The sequence below is a fragment of the Natrix helvetica genome (assembly GCF_964273705.1).
Source record: "Natrix helvetica genome assembly, chromosome: 7".
Classification (NCBI taxonomy): domain Eukaryota; kingdom Metazoa; phylum Chordata; class Lepidosauria; order Squamata; family Natricidae; genus Natrix; species Natrix helvetica.
The window spans coordinates 56,975,106-56,988,031 of record NC_138558.1 but is presented as its reverse complement, the minus strand read 5'-3'; the positions used below and the strand labels follow the sequence as shown (position 1 = coordinate 56,988,031).

The window sequence follows — 12,926 nt, the reverse complement described above, 5'->3', positions numbered from 1 at the left end:
CAATCCAGTGCCCACAAAACCAGTAAATAAGGCAAATTATTTAGGATCAAAAATATTGATCGATTGCAGAGATCCTAAAAAGTTTGCGAACCCTTTTAAATGTTCAATATTTTTGCATAAATATGCTCCACATAAAAAGAAACAAAATCAAGTAATTAGTCAACTGCATAACAAGAATGCATTACCTTTGTTCACTTATTCATTGAGGAAAGTGACCCAAAGTTATATATTTCTGTATGGCAAAAGAATATGAATGTTTATTTTCAGTAACTAGCCTGATAATTGTCAGCAATTAATTACAACTAAACATTTACAATAACTATTGATCAATCCTGCACATTGGCTTGGAGTAATTTTAGCCTAACCTTCTTTAAAAACAACTTCAACTTAGGTGTCAGGATTGCCATCCTGCTGCACCAGTTATTCTTTGCCAGATGCCAGTCTGCCAAAACTAACGAGGGGAGGGGAGCTCAGGAAGGAAGAAGGAGAGCTGGGATAAAGGGAATCAAAACTACTCTTCTTATCATCCTGTGAGAGCCACTGACCATTCCAAGGTCATGGAATGGAATGCAACACCATCCTTCCCGCCAGGTCAGGGACGTCCACAACATTTCTACAGGATGAAAGTCAAAACTTTGCTTTCTTCTGCTTTAACCATTCTTTGGTCATACAACTTGTGCTTGTTGAATTGCCGCCTTGCTTCATGATAGACTTCCTCTTCAGCTTTAATTCACAGACATCCTGACATCTTCTTGCTGCTGTAATTCAGAATTCATATTTCCACCAGTAACAGTAAATTGTCCTGATCCAGAGGCAGCAAAGTGTGCCCAAAACTAGTTAATGCCACCACCACATTTCACAAATGGGATGAGGTTCTTATATGCCATAATTCAGTGTTTGTCTTTCGCCAAATACTGTATAACACTTCATCCAAGCCTAACATTTCTATTTGCAACTCCTATATTCACAGATTATTCTTCCAATAGCCTTCTGTCTTATCCATGTAGTTTTCTATAAACTGTAGGCAGGAAGCAATGTTCCTTTTTTAAAGTAATGGCTTTTTCTTTGCAATTCTGTCATACACACCATTGTTCCATGTTCTCCCAATGGTGGTCTCATAACATTGGCATTTGCAAATGCAAGAAAAGCTTTTAATTATTTAGGCACTACCTAGGGTTGAAACATTATAGAGCATTAATGCTATGTTCTTGGTTTTCTCTTGGTTGATCAATCATTCATGGGGAGAATATTGAATTGCTTTCATTTGTACACAATCTACTGAACAGTTGATTGATGGAGTCCAAACTCTTTGGATTCCAGTTTTATAGTTTTGTCACCTTCTGGTGAGCATCAACAACTGTTTTTCAGAGATGGAGCATTGTTCTTACCTGATACGCTCCTTCTCATAGGGTGGAAATAACATCAAGGAATGGGTTTACCTCGTCTGCTTAGCTGATTGGACTGCGTCTGTCAGAGCTGTGAGGACACACCTTTGCTACTAGGATTCCCCAGCTTTTGGAGAAGACAAAGTGACAGACTTGACATGTTTTGTTGTAAGATCCTCCCTTTATGGACTGAAGACCAGATGGTCTTTAGGGTTGGGCTGGATGCTATCTCCACTCCCTGAGAAGGAGTGTATCAGGTAAGACCAACACCCCTTCTCCTTTGTGGTGGAGATAGCATCCCAGAATGGGACATAACCAAGCTGGCTTGTCCTTACGGGTGGGCAACAGTCTGGTCCGAAGTCCCCCGCTTTGTGTGTACACTCTGCAGCATTTACCTGCCAAAGGCTGCCTCAGCTGAGGCGAAGATGTCCAGTTTATAATGTTTGGTAAAGGGGGAGGGAGAGGACCACATGGCTGCTCGACAGGCCTCTTCTAATGAGGCCTATGTTGCCCATGTCACAGTTTTGGCTGCGCGCTTGGTGAAGTGGGAGGTTATCCGCCGAGGAAACAGTAGCGCCTGAAGTTTGTATGCCTTGGCAATGCATGCCCTTATCCACCGACCCACTGTTGATGAGGTCACCTTCCTGCACATGGTTGACAGCTGAAAAGACAGAAAGAGGGACTCTGACCTCCTAAAAGAGAAAGTCTGCTTAATATATATATATATATATATATGAAGCACCCTCCTGACATCCAAGGTGTCCACTTCTTCTCCAGAGCATAAATTGGGCCCCCAGTAGAAATTGAACAGAACTAGTTCCTGTGCTCTGTGGAACCAGGTGCACATCTTGGGAACAAAGGAGGGGTCCAGCCACAACATCACCCTGTCAGGATGGGAAATACATAGGTCCTCCCTCACAGAGAGGACTGCCAGTTCAGAAATCCTCCTGGCCAATGTAATTGCCACTAGAAATGCCACCTTAAGGGTAAGGAAATGCAGGGTGGCCGATCTCAATGGCTCAAAGGAGCCCCCGGTGAGCGAGTTCAATACTTTGGACAGGTTCCAGGTAGAGTACCTGTGCATCACTGGGGGTTGCAAGTTGGTTGCACCCCTTACGAACTGTGCTGTGGGATGCTGGGCCAGGAACTGTAGTTTCCCACATGTCAGCACCGAGGACAGTGCTACCATCTGCCTCCTGATGGTATTGGGTGTTAGCCCTCTATCTAGTCCATCCTGGAGAAATTCCAGGATTTGGGCTATCATCACCTCTGTGGGAGGAATACCTGTTCAGGCACATCAAGTGCAAAAGGCCTTCCAAGTGGTGTTGTATATGTAGTTGGTGGAAGGCCTCCTAGAGGCTTGGATTCTTTTAATGACCCTGGAGGAAAATTTGTCCTCCCTCAGAACGTTCCACTCAAGTGCCAGGCAATCAATTGGAGCCAGTGTGGCTCCGAATGAACCAAGGCCCCCTGGCTGAGTGAGATCTTGTCATGAGAGAACCTCCAAGGTTGAGCCACCAACAGGTTTATCAGGTCGGCAAACCATGGCCGTCTGGGCCAGTGGGGGGCAAGGAGAAGGACATCTACCTTCTCCGCCAGGACCTTCAGTATCACCCTTAGAATAAGGGGAAGAGGAGGAAAGGCATAGAGTACTCCTGGAGGTCACAGACTGCAGAGATATCTGCCCCCTTTCCCTCCGGTGCTGGAAACCTGGCGTAACAAATCTTGTTAGTTGAGCATTGTCTGGGGTGGCAAAGAGATCCACTACCAGAAGGCCAAAATGGTCTGTGACATTCTGGAATAGTGACGGGTGCAGGTGCCACTCCATGTGGTCGATTGAGGCTCTGTTTAGTCAGTCCGTCTGCACGTTCATTACCACAGAGATATGCTCCGCCATAATGGATAGCAGGTGCCTCTCCACCAGGAGGCCCAGCCGTTTGGCCTCCTGCATGAGGGACCTGGAGCAGATACCTCCTTGCTGGTTGATGTGGGTCTTGGTGGTCATGTTGTCCATCAGCACCAGGATGTGCTTGCCGGAAAACAACTGCTGGAAGCGACGAAGGGCCAGGTGGACTACCCTTAGCTCCAACCAGTTGAGATTTTGGGTCCGATCCCTCAGAGTCCACTGCCCCTGGGCCATCTGTGATTGTAGATGGGCCCCTAAGAGACTGGCATCGGTTGTAACAGTCAGCCACTTGGGCTCCTTGAAGTGGAAGGCCTTTGCAATGGCCAGGGACATCCACCAGTTGAGAGAGGGGATGTCCTCCATCGGGATGCCGACCTTGGCCGGAAAGCTGTTCCTGCCTGTCCTTTGAAAAGGTAAAAGAAACCACTGAATATCTCTAGCATGCAGGCATGCCCATGTAATAGAATAGATAGAAATACTGGACATCATCTTGCCCAGGAGCTGCGAGAGCTGGACCAAGGGTACTGTTCGCTGTCTCTTGACCCGACCTGCCAAATCCTTGAGGCTGGTCTGTTGCTTCTGGAATAGATAGACCCTGCATGCAACAGCATCTATGATTGCTCCCAGATAAAGCAGGTGATTTGTAGGAGCGACTTGGACTCTCCAAGCAGCGCACGGGAAAATGGCTCTTCTCTACGTTGATAGAGAACCTGTGGTGTTGCAGTGCCTGGATAGTGATCCGCAGGTTCTCCCTAGTCTGGTAACCTGAGAAGGATTGGCTCAAGAGTGCAGGTAACACTGGGCATGCACAGGCAGAACCCAAAGATAAGCCACCAGTGCAGCCAGTACTTTCGTGAATGCCCTAGGATCTAACGATAGGCTAAATGGCAGGGCCCTATATTGGTAATGGTGGCCTGCATACTGAAATCAAAGGTATTGCCAGTGTAGTGGCAAAATGGGCACATTCAGGTAAGCCTCAGTCAAATAAATGGACATGAGGAAGTTGCCCTCCCGAATGCCCCCCAGTATCATTTGGAGTGACTGCATATTGAACCGCTGGCAGTTCAATCTTTTGAGGTCTAGACTAGCTCTCTATCCTCCCTCTAATAGAACCCCTGCCCTTGCTGGCCCTCTTGAACCTGGTGGATCGCTCGAATGTCCAGCAAGTGCTGTATTGCTGTTTTCACGAGAGCCTTCTTTGAAATTTATTTAGAGACTGCGCAGTGGATAAAGAACCTCGGTGGTGTGGAGAGGAATTCAAGGGAGAGGCTGGACAGAAGATCTGATGTAATCTCTTCCCATTGGCAAAGAGGGCCAGGCGGCCCCCGATGGAAGGGTTGGATGTGCAGTTACTTTGGGTGGCAAAAGGAACAACCTCCTCCACCATGAAAATGCCGTTTAGACTACCTACCTCTGGCCGATCTATCTGGATGTTGCCTCTGTCTCGGGATGTAATTCCCCTGGTCCGGGGGGAATCCTGCACCTGTGTCCATAGCCCAAATGAGAATAATATGGGGAGACCCGAAAATTGCCTTTCCTAGAGAAAGACAGCAAGACTTTTCTTTTGTCCCTGGACTCCACCAATATTGTGTCCAGGTTGTCTCCAAAAAAGATGTTCCCCTTTGAAGAGGGCTGAGGCAAGTCGCCATTTGTGGCAGGTGTCTGCCTGCCAGTGGCATAGCCAGAGCATTCAGCAAACCACTACAGAAGACACAATGGCCTTTGAGGCAAATCTGGCTGTGTTCAGCTTGGCGTCCAGAGAACTGATTCGCCGCCACGAGTTTGCTAATGTCCTGGTGTGTTCTCACGTCTGTCTCCGGCATCCTCTCTTGCATCTGGCAAAACCAGAGCAAGGATGCCCGGACCGCCCACACAGCTGCCTGATGAGCCTTCTGCAGTGTCTGCTCTGTTCTCCTATCTTCCGGCTTTAGATTCTCCTCCGGTTCACCAGGCATGGGAGACGAAGGTTGCAAGGCCGCCACTGAAGCATCCACAGTTGGTGTCTCTAGTGCTAGATCCAGGTCTACATTGTAAAATCTTCTGTCAGCTGAAGATGAATTGGGACCTGCCGGAGGAGCAGTCCACTGCCTCTGGACCACATCCACAAAAAGTTTAGGCAAGGGGATGATCTCTGCCTCTGCGGGTGGCTCAGAAAAGAGTGGGTCAGTGGGATAGGGTGGGTCCTCTGTTTCAGGTTCCGTTGCATGAGCTCCAGGGGAGCCAGACATTGACCGGAATCCATAAGGGAACCAGAGGCCATTGAGGATGCCCGCCTGGACAGCTGTAAACCAGCAGCTATGCCTTACCTGATGGTGTCAGCAATGATAGCTTGCATGTGGTCAGGGCTACTGACTCTGCTCCTATCTCTGGTCTGAGACCAGTTGCAGGTGGAGTAAAAGTAGCCTCAGGCACAGCCCTAGATTTCTCACAGGGCTGTTCACAAATCCCTACCGAATTCTGCAGGTCTGACATTAAGCCCCAGAGACCTGCATTTCTAATGGGAATTGTCTGCCTCTAGGACACTTCCGGTTGTACTTCCAGTGAGCTCTGCTGTCAGCTCTGACTTCTCCCTGTCGGAGGGTCCAAATTCGGACCATAGCCACCCTGAAGGGGTGGTGAAGTAAGGTAGGACCACCTGGCAGGTTGAGGAGAGATGCATCTCTCCTCCCTGACCGGGAAAGCCCCCTTATCTGAAGGCAGTCCAAACTGTTAACAGATAGTTCAGAGGGAACAGCATGAAACTTCTGTAATATTCAAGCTTGTTGGCGGTTAGCTGTCAAATCGGAGCACGAAAGCTCCTGTGGCCAATTCTGCCACTTGAAAGTGTGACGGGGGAGCGTCAAGCTCCTGTAATGAGCAGCCTGTGCTGGGCTCTGTTAACTGAAGAGCGCTGCAGCTCCTGTAACAGCTCTTCTCCCCTCAGTCAATAAAGTGTGAAGCTCCTATAACAGCTCAGTCCAATTGCAGGTAACCAATAAGGAGAGGTGCGAAGCTCCTGGAATAGCCAAGTCAGTTGGCGGATAGCTGTCAATCGGAGCATGAAAGCTCCTGTGATCACAACCACCATGCGATAGAGTGCAAAAAATAGCGCAAAGCTCCTATAATAATAATATAATAATAATTTTAATTTGTTAGCCGCTCCCTCTCCACAAAGGACTCGGGGCGGCGTACAGTAAAACAGATAAAAACATAAAAACACATAAACATCTAAATACACACATATACAGAGACATACATGCACGGAGGAGGTAACAATTACATCACAATCAGAATATTAAAAACCAGCTATTAAAATACCCCGTAATAATAACACAATTAATTAAAATTTAAAAGGACTGTCAGGAGGATAAGAAAGACTACGGTTGAGCCAGGCCAGATAGTTCAAAAAGGTGGGTCTTAAGCTTTACACGGAAGGAGCGGAGATCGGAGGTAATCCTGATGTCACGGGGGAGGTCATTCCACAGGGCTGGGCCCATCACAGAGAAGGCTCTGCTCCTAGGTGTCGCCCCCCGGCACTGTTTAGTGGACGGCACCTGGAGAAGTCCCTCTCTGTGTGAGCGGATTGGTTGTAGGGATGTATGGGGCAGGATGCGATCCCGCATGTATCTAGGTCCTGTGCCATGAAGCGCTTTAAAGATCATAATCAGAACCTTGAAACGCACTCGATAGACTACAGGAAGCCAGTGCAGCTCGCGCAGGAGAGGTGTTGCAGGGGAGCATCTAGTCCTCCCCATAATCACCCGCGCGGCCGCGTTCTGGACCAGCTGCAGTCTCCGAGTGCATCTCAAGGGAAGCCCCATGTAGAGAGCATTGCAGTAGTCCAGGCGAGACGTCACCAGCGCATGGGTGACTGTGCGTAAGGCATCCCGGTCCAATAAGGGGCGCAATTGGCGCATCAGGCGAACCTGATGGAACGCCCCCCTTGCCACGGCTGTCACATGGTCATCCATGGACAGCCGGGCATCCAGGAGGACGCCCAAATTGCGCACCCGTTCCACGGGGGCCAGTTGCTCGCCCCCGATGGCCAGAGATGGAAGCAACTGGTTGAACCGGGGGGCCGGAAGCCACAGCCACTCCGTCTTGGAAGGGTTGAGTTTTAGTCGGTTGCCATCCATCCAGACCCGCACGGCCTCCAAACACCGGGACATCACAAGCGGCCTGCCTGCTGGACAACAGCTATAGAGGAGCACAATAGCTCCTGTGACAGACTGTGGAGCATGAAACTCCTTGGCCAGTTCAACTATCATAGTCCAACAGCAGTCTGGGGACAAACACCCTGATTGTTCACAGTGTCAGTCAGCAACTCATGGCTTTAGCTCTCCACTAAAATAAATCCAGCAACTCTACCAGATAGTTCAGGAGTCAGCTGGTTAGAAAAACTCAGAAGTTGAGGTCCAGGAATATCCCTGCTATTGAGGAATTGAGAAATGCTTCTATCAGAAATGGAGGAATTTTTGACACGTCTGTCCTAGCTGAGGGACTGAGTCAAAAACTGGGAAGCCCTAACAACAGACACATGTCCTCACAGCTCTGACAAACTCAGTCCAATTGCTAAGCAGATGAGGTCAACCCATTCCTGGATGCTATCTCCACCACAATGGAGAACTTCAGAAATCTCTTGTGTTGACACACTTCCACACACTTATGTTATGATGATAGAACTTTAATAGGGAATACCTAGCATTCTATTTTTTTTAAAATAAGGTAGGACCCACACAGACGCACTCACACCTGATTATTATTCCATTGATTGAAAATCTGACTCTAATTTCCCCTTCAAATGAACTAATATTATTAGAGGTCCACATACTTTTGCAACACATGAATATGTATCTTCATTTTCGTCAACAAATGAGCAAGTATAATGGTTTTTACACATTGGTTTATTTAAGCTATCTTCTAATTTTAGGGCCTGGTTAGAGAACATATCACATTTTAAGCAATACGTATTTATGAAAAATATTGAAAATTCAAACAGATTCACAAACTTTTAAGTACCACCGTACTTTTTGACAAGTGAGTCTTAGAATTAATGAAGACAACAATTTTTTAAAAATGTTTATGCTTGAAATACTGTACATAGGATTGCAAATGTCAAGTTTATGCTGCTGCTTTGCAAAATAATCTGTAGAATGAACCACAAAATATTTCAACTGGCATTTCAGAGAATGAAATTAAACTAGAACCCGTGGTTTGAAATAGTTTAGATAAATAAAAAAATGTTTTCATTTCTAAGTCTATAACTACAGGTAGTCCTTGGCTTAACCCCACCATGGAGGTCAACATTTCCATTTCCATTTCAGCAAGAGAATTGTTAAGTGTGTTTTATGACATTTCTTGCCATCATTGTTAAGTGAATCACTGCAGTTGTTTAGTAACACAGTTGTTAAGTGACTATGGCTTCTCCATTGATTTTGCTTGTCAGGTTACAAAAGGTGATGACATGACCCTCAGACACTGCAACTGTCATAAAGGCATGTCAGCTGCCATGCATCCAAATTTTGACCGTGGTGAAGTTACAACAGGTTTGAGTGTGGAAAGTGGCATTTTTTTACTGCCATTGCAACTTTGAACGGTCATTAAATGAATTGTTGTAAGACAAGGGCTAACTCTAATGTCATGAAACTTTGGGGAAATTGTAGTCACATGTAAAACAACCCAGTTATGTGTAAGAAACAATCCAACATAATTCCTCTCCCTTCGCCAAAAAAATTTGAATGATCACACATATTAAAAGGAGTATATTTTCAGAATATCTGATAGCATAAAAGTATAAAACGCTTCTAAAACAAATTGCAATAAACAATATAACAACTTCTTTAAACTATTTGTTTTAATTAAGAACATGGTTAAGAAATACATTTTTCTTTCCAAAACTTATGGTTTGGTGACAATAGAATACAAATAGCTGGAAGCTTTTAAGTTAATTTAGATGTGACAATCTGGCAAAATTTATTGTTTAACTCATTTGGATAATGCTTCCATCTATTCTCAGTAAGCCAACACAATTCTATTTGAAAAAAGTAACCAAAGATGAATATGCAAGGTTTCCCAAAAGCAATAATATAAAATTAAAAGACTCACTAGTATAAAACTTCATTGGCTTCATGCCGCTCATATCTCACGGTTTCACACATGATTCTGTAAAACAATTTTTAAAAAATTATAATGAGATATAAAAATTTAGCTAATTATTTCTATTTAATTATTTCTATTAATTTTCATGACTGCTTTGAACATTAAGTTTCTTGTCCTCTCTACTTGCATTATTAAGGTCATAGGGACCTGTTCAGGAGGGGCTAAACCTATAGCCTGTATCAGTGATGGCTAACCTTTTTGGTGCTGAGTGCCCAAAGCGCACGTGCAAGTGTGCGAAACCCCAAAATGCAATTGAACACCCCACGCATGTGTCCACACACACACCATGCATGCAGTCTGCCTCCCACACATGCACAAGCATCCCCACGCATGCACCCACATCTCCTGCGCATCCACCCCGCCCCCACTCACCCATTTTTGGCTTCCAGTTTGGTGCAGGTGGCTTTCCAGGCCCAGAACAGGTGCAGGGGGGGGGGGCTCAGGCTGCACCCCCATGCCCCATTTTGACTTCCAGATTGGGGCAGGAAGACTTCCAGGCCCAAAACAGGGTGAGGGGGCACAGCACAAACCCCCAAAATGCAATGCAAGCATCCCCCGCATGCACCCCACACATGCATGGCAGAGACCAAAGACCAGCTGGCCGGTGGGAGGAACATGAGCATGCATGGTGCATTCATCTGTGGCACACATGCCATAGGTTCGCCATCACGGGCCTATACAATATTACGTGATCATTTGCCTAATTTCAAAGACTATTAGATATCTGAATTATTTTCCTACAATATTAGGTGGGGGAGAGAAGTCAAGAGGAGCAATGAGAAAAGTATGCATCAGAAAAAAAGACAATTTTATCCATTTTGGTCCTTGCTTATTCCTAGCTTTCTTCAATTCCATATAATAATGGCACATCCCATCCCCAAACAGATTAATTACTATTGGTAGTATTATATTGTAATTGGTTTCCACATATATATCAAAACAGATGAACAAAATGTAGATCCTGTGTTTATTCTGTTCTGTGATATTTCGTTTTGCATAATTGCCAACTCGATAGAAAATGCTATTTTACTGTAAATTAAATAACTTATTGAATGTTAAGAAATGGTCAACTGAGAGAAAACACAATGAACTCTGTGCTTTATGAAAACATTTAAAATAATTCACAAAATAGTGAGAACAAAATTATACTATTTAGAAAGACCTTGACAACATTGTGTAGAAATGTATTAAGAAACATATGAGAGAATCAGGGCAAAGTATTAAGGAATCTTTTATTAATATTATCAGAAAAGATACTCCAGAAAAGAGTGTTTATGTGCAGATGTCTACATGACACACTTGATTGTGAATGAACAGAACATTATTTGCTGCTGATGTAGCTAAAGCTCGTTCAAGAGACATATACAGGAGCCGGCTCCTCAAACACAGCCTATATACACAATGGAAATAATTCCTAATGATTTGCTAATGAAGAATTGTATGTGGAGACGTTTTTTTTCCCTTCATAAAAGCATTATCACTAAATAGTAAGCTAAGCAGAATAATTGCCATATTTGTACATATCTTCAACTGAATTAATTATAATAGTAAAATATACCAGAAACTGAAACCATGATTACTTTTTAAAAATAGCAGTAAACTGTGTCTATCCTTTAATGTCGATATTTGAAATAATTATATGTATTTAGCAGGTGTCCAGAGTATATATTTTTCTTAATAAATCTACATTTAGATGAAATATAACTTCTCAGGTATATTAATTTCAATTAAAAGTAAAACTGGTGGCATTCCTAAATGAATGAAACCATCACTTCCATTTGGTTGCAGATACTTGATTTCTGCTCAGCTTTCCTACAGCAATTGTCATGGTTAAATACAGTCATTTCTAACTTCCAGAAGTCACCTTTGGCATTTCATAATGATAATTAGCAAATTCTAGTTCTAGTTCTTCATGAAACAATGCTGTGAGAAATCTGATGGATACAAATTCCTCTCCCACGTAGCTTACTCACAATTGTCTAACGGAGAACCATAGCTTATCAAATAAGGGAGGTAGGTTTGAAGTCGATTTAGATAAAGTTACACCCTACAGATTCACATCTTCCCTAATCCAGTTCTGCCACTTGAAATTTAGATATCATTGGGGGCTAATTTTGATTAAGCAACACTAGTTTACCAGCTGTAACATCTCCTGAATAGAAAAAATCTGGCCGCGTTCATTTGCGTTCTTGTTATCCTTCAACCTTATTAGTTTGTGAGACTGCATTTACAGATAGTTCAGAGGCTGAATTTGATGCAAATCATAACTGAACATATTTAATAAAACCTTGTTCCTGAAGCCTGTCTCAAGAAAGATCAGGTTAAAGTGCCAGGTTATTTTTTGAAACTTATACTGCTTGCAGCCTGTAACTTTAAGAATTGCTTTCCTTCAACATACCTGAAAAATCATCCATTGACTAATCATCCATCTCTAAGTCTCTAAGAGGTCAACATTTTTCCAAATAAGTACCAAAGGCATGTTTGTAACTAATAAATGAAGATAATAATAATTAATAGCAATAGAGCTTAAGACTTATATACTGCTTCATGATGCTTTACAGCCCTCTCTAAGTGGTTTGTAAAGTCAGCATATTGCCTCCAATAACTGGGTCCTCATTTTACCAAACTCAAAAGGATGAATGACTGAGTCAACCTTGAGCCAGTCAGGATTATATAGGATAATTAAACATAATTAAGTATAATACTGCATATTTATGTAAGTAATATGTTATTATCTTAAGAATACAGCAAGCTACCCACAAGAGCAGCCAAACAGAAGGCCACTCTTCCACTCTCATGGGTTGGCCAATTGACTATTTTTCAAAACTATGGGTCAGATGATTTCAGATGGCAGGCCACATGTGGACTGTTGTTATAATTTAAAGTATGTGGCAACTAATAAGTAGGCTAAATGTTTTCCATGAGACAGGAGTCCCCAACCTCCAAGCCTTGGTACTGGTCCGCAGCCTGTTGGCAGAAGCAGCAGTTGAGCATGCAAAGCGTCATTTGCGCATGCACAGAATCTAGGTTGTACTTGAGAAACCATCCCTTCCCCACGACCACTGCTTCACCACTGCCGAACCATGGACCCAAAAAGGTTGGGGACCACTGCCGTGAAGATTAGGCACTAATGCTACTTTCATCTACTGACAGATCATAAAAATTTTAAACTCATCCAGGAACTTGGCTTAGCATTCTTTTGATTTATTAATTTACTTTTACTGGAGCAACCTACACACATGTCATACATATGTGCACCAGTGACGTGCAGTCAGGTGAGGCAAGTGAGGCACAGCCTCACCAGTCTCATCATGAAAAAAAAAGTAAAAGGAAAAAGCTGAGCTAGTTGCTGCCTCACCGTGGATGACTCTGCTTAACCTCACTGGTGCTCTCCCTCCCCAAGTGTAGTGACTTCCTCCCCAGGCCCCCATTCATTTCTCTCTCACACACACACAGCTGGATAAAACTATATAAAAATCTAGCCCAGCTTCACTGAT

General features: G+C 44.0%; 1 protein-coding gene across 3 annotated transcripts in view; it reads right to left on the bottom strand.

Moving 5' to 3' along the window:
• Positions 1-12,926, bottom strand: part of RAPGEF2 (Rap guanine nucleotide exchange factor 2) — a 190,520-nt gene that overhangs the window by 110,068 nt on the left and 67,526 nt on the right. For all 3 annotated transcript variants that reach the window (XM_081959660.1, XM_081959662.1, XM_081959661.1), the window contains exon 3: positions 9,376-9,432. In XM_081959660.1, coding sequence (XP_081815786.1) covers positions 9,376-9,432 — 57 coding nt within the window. The remainder of the gene's footprint in view (positions 1-9,375; positions 9,433-12,926) is intronic.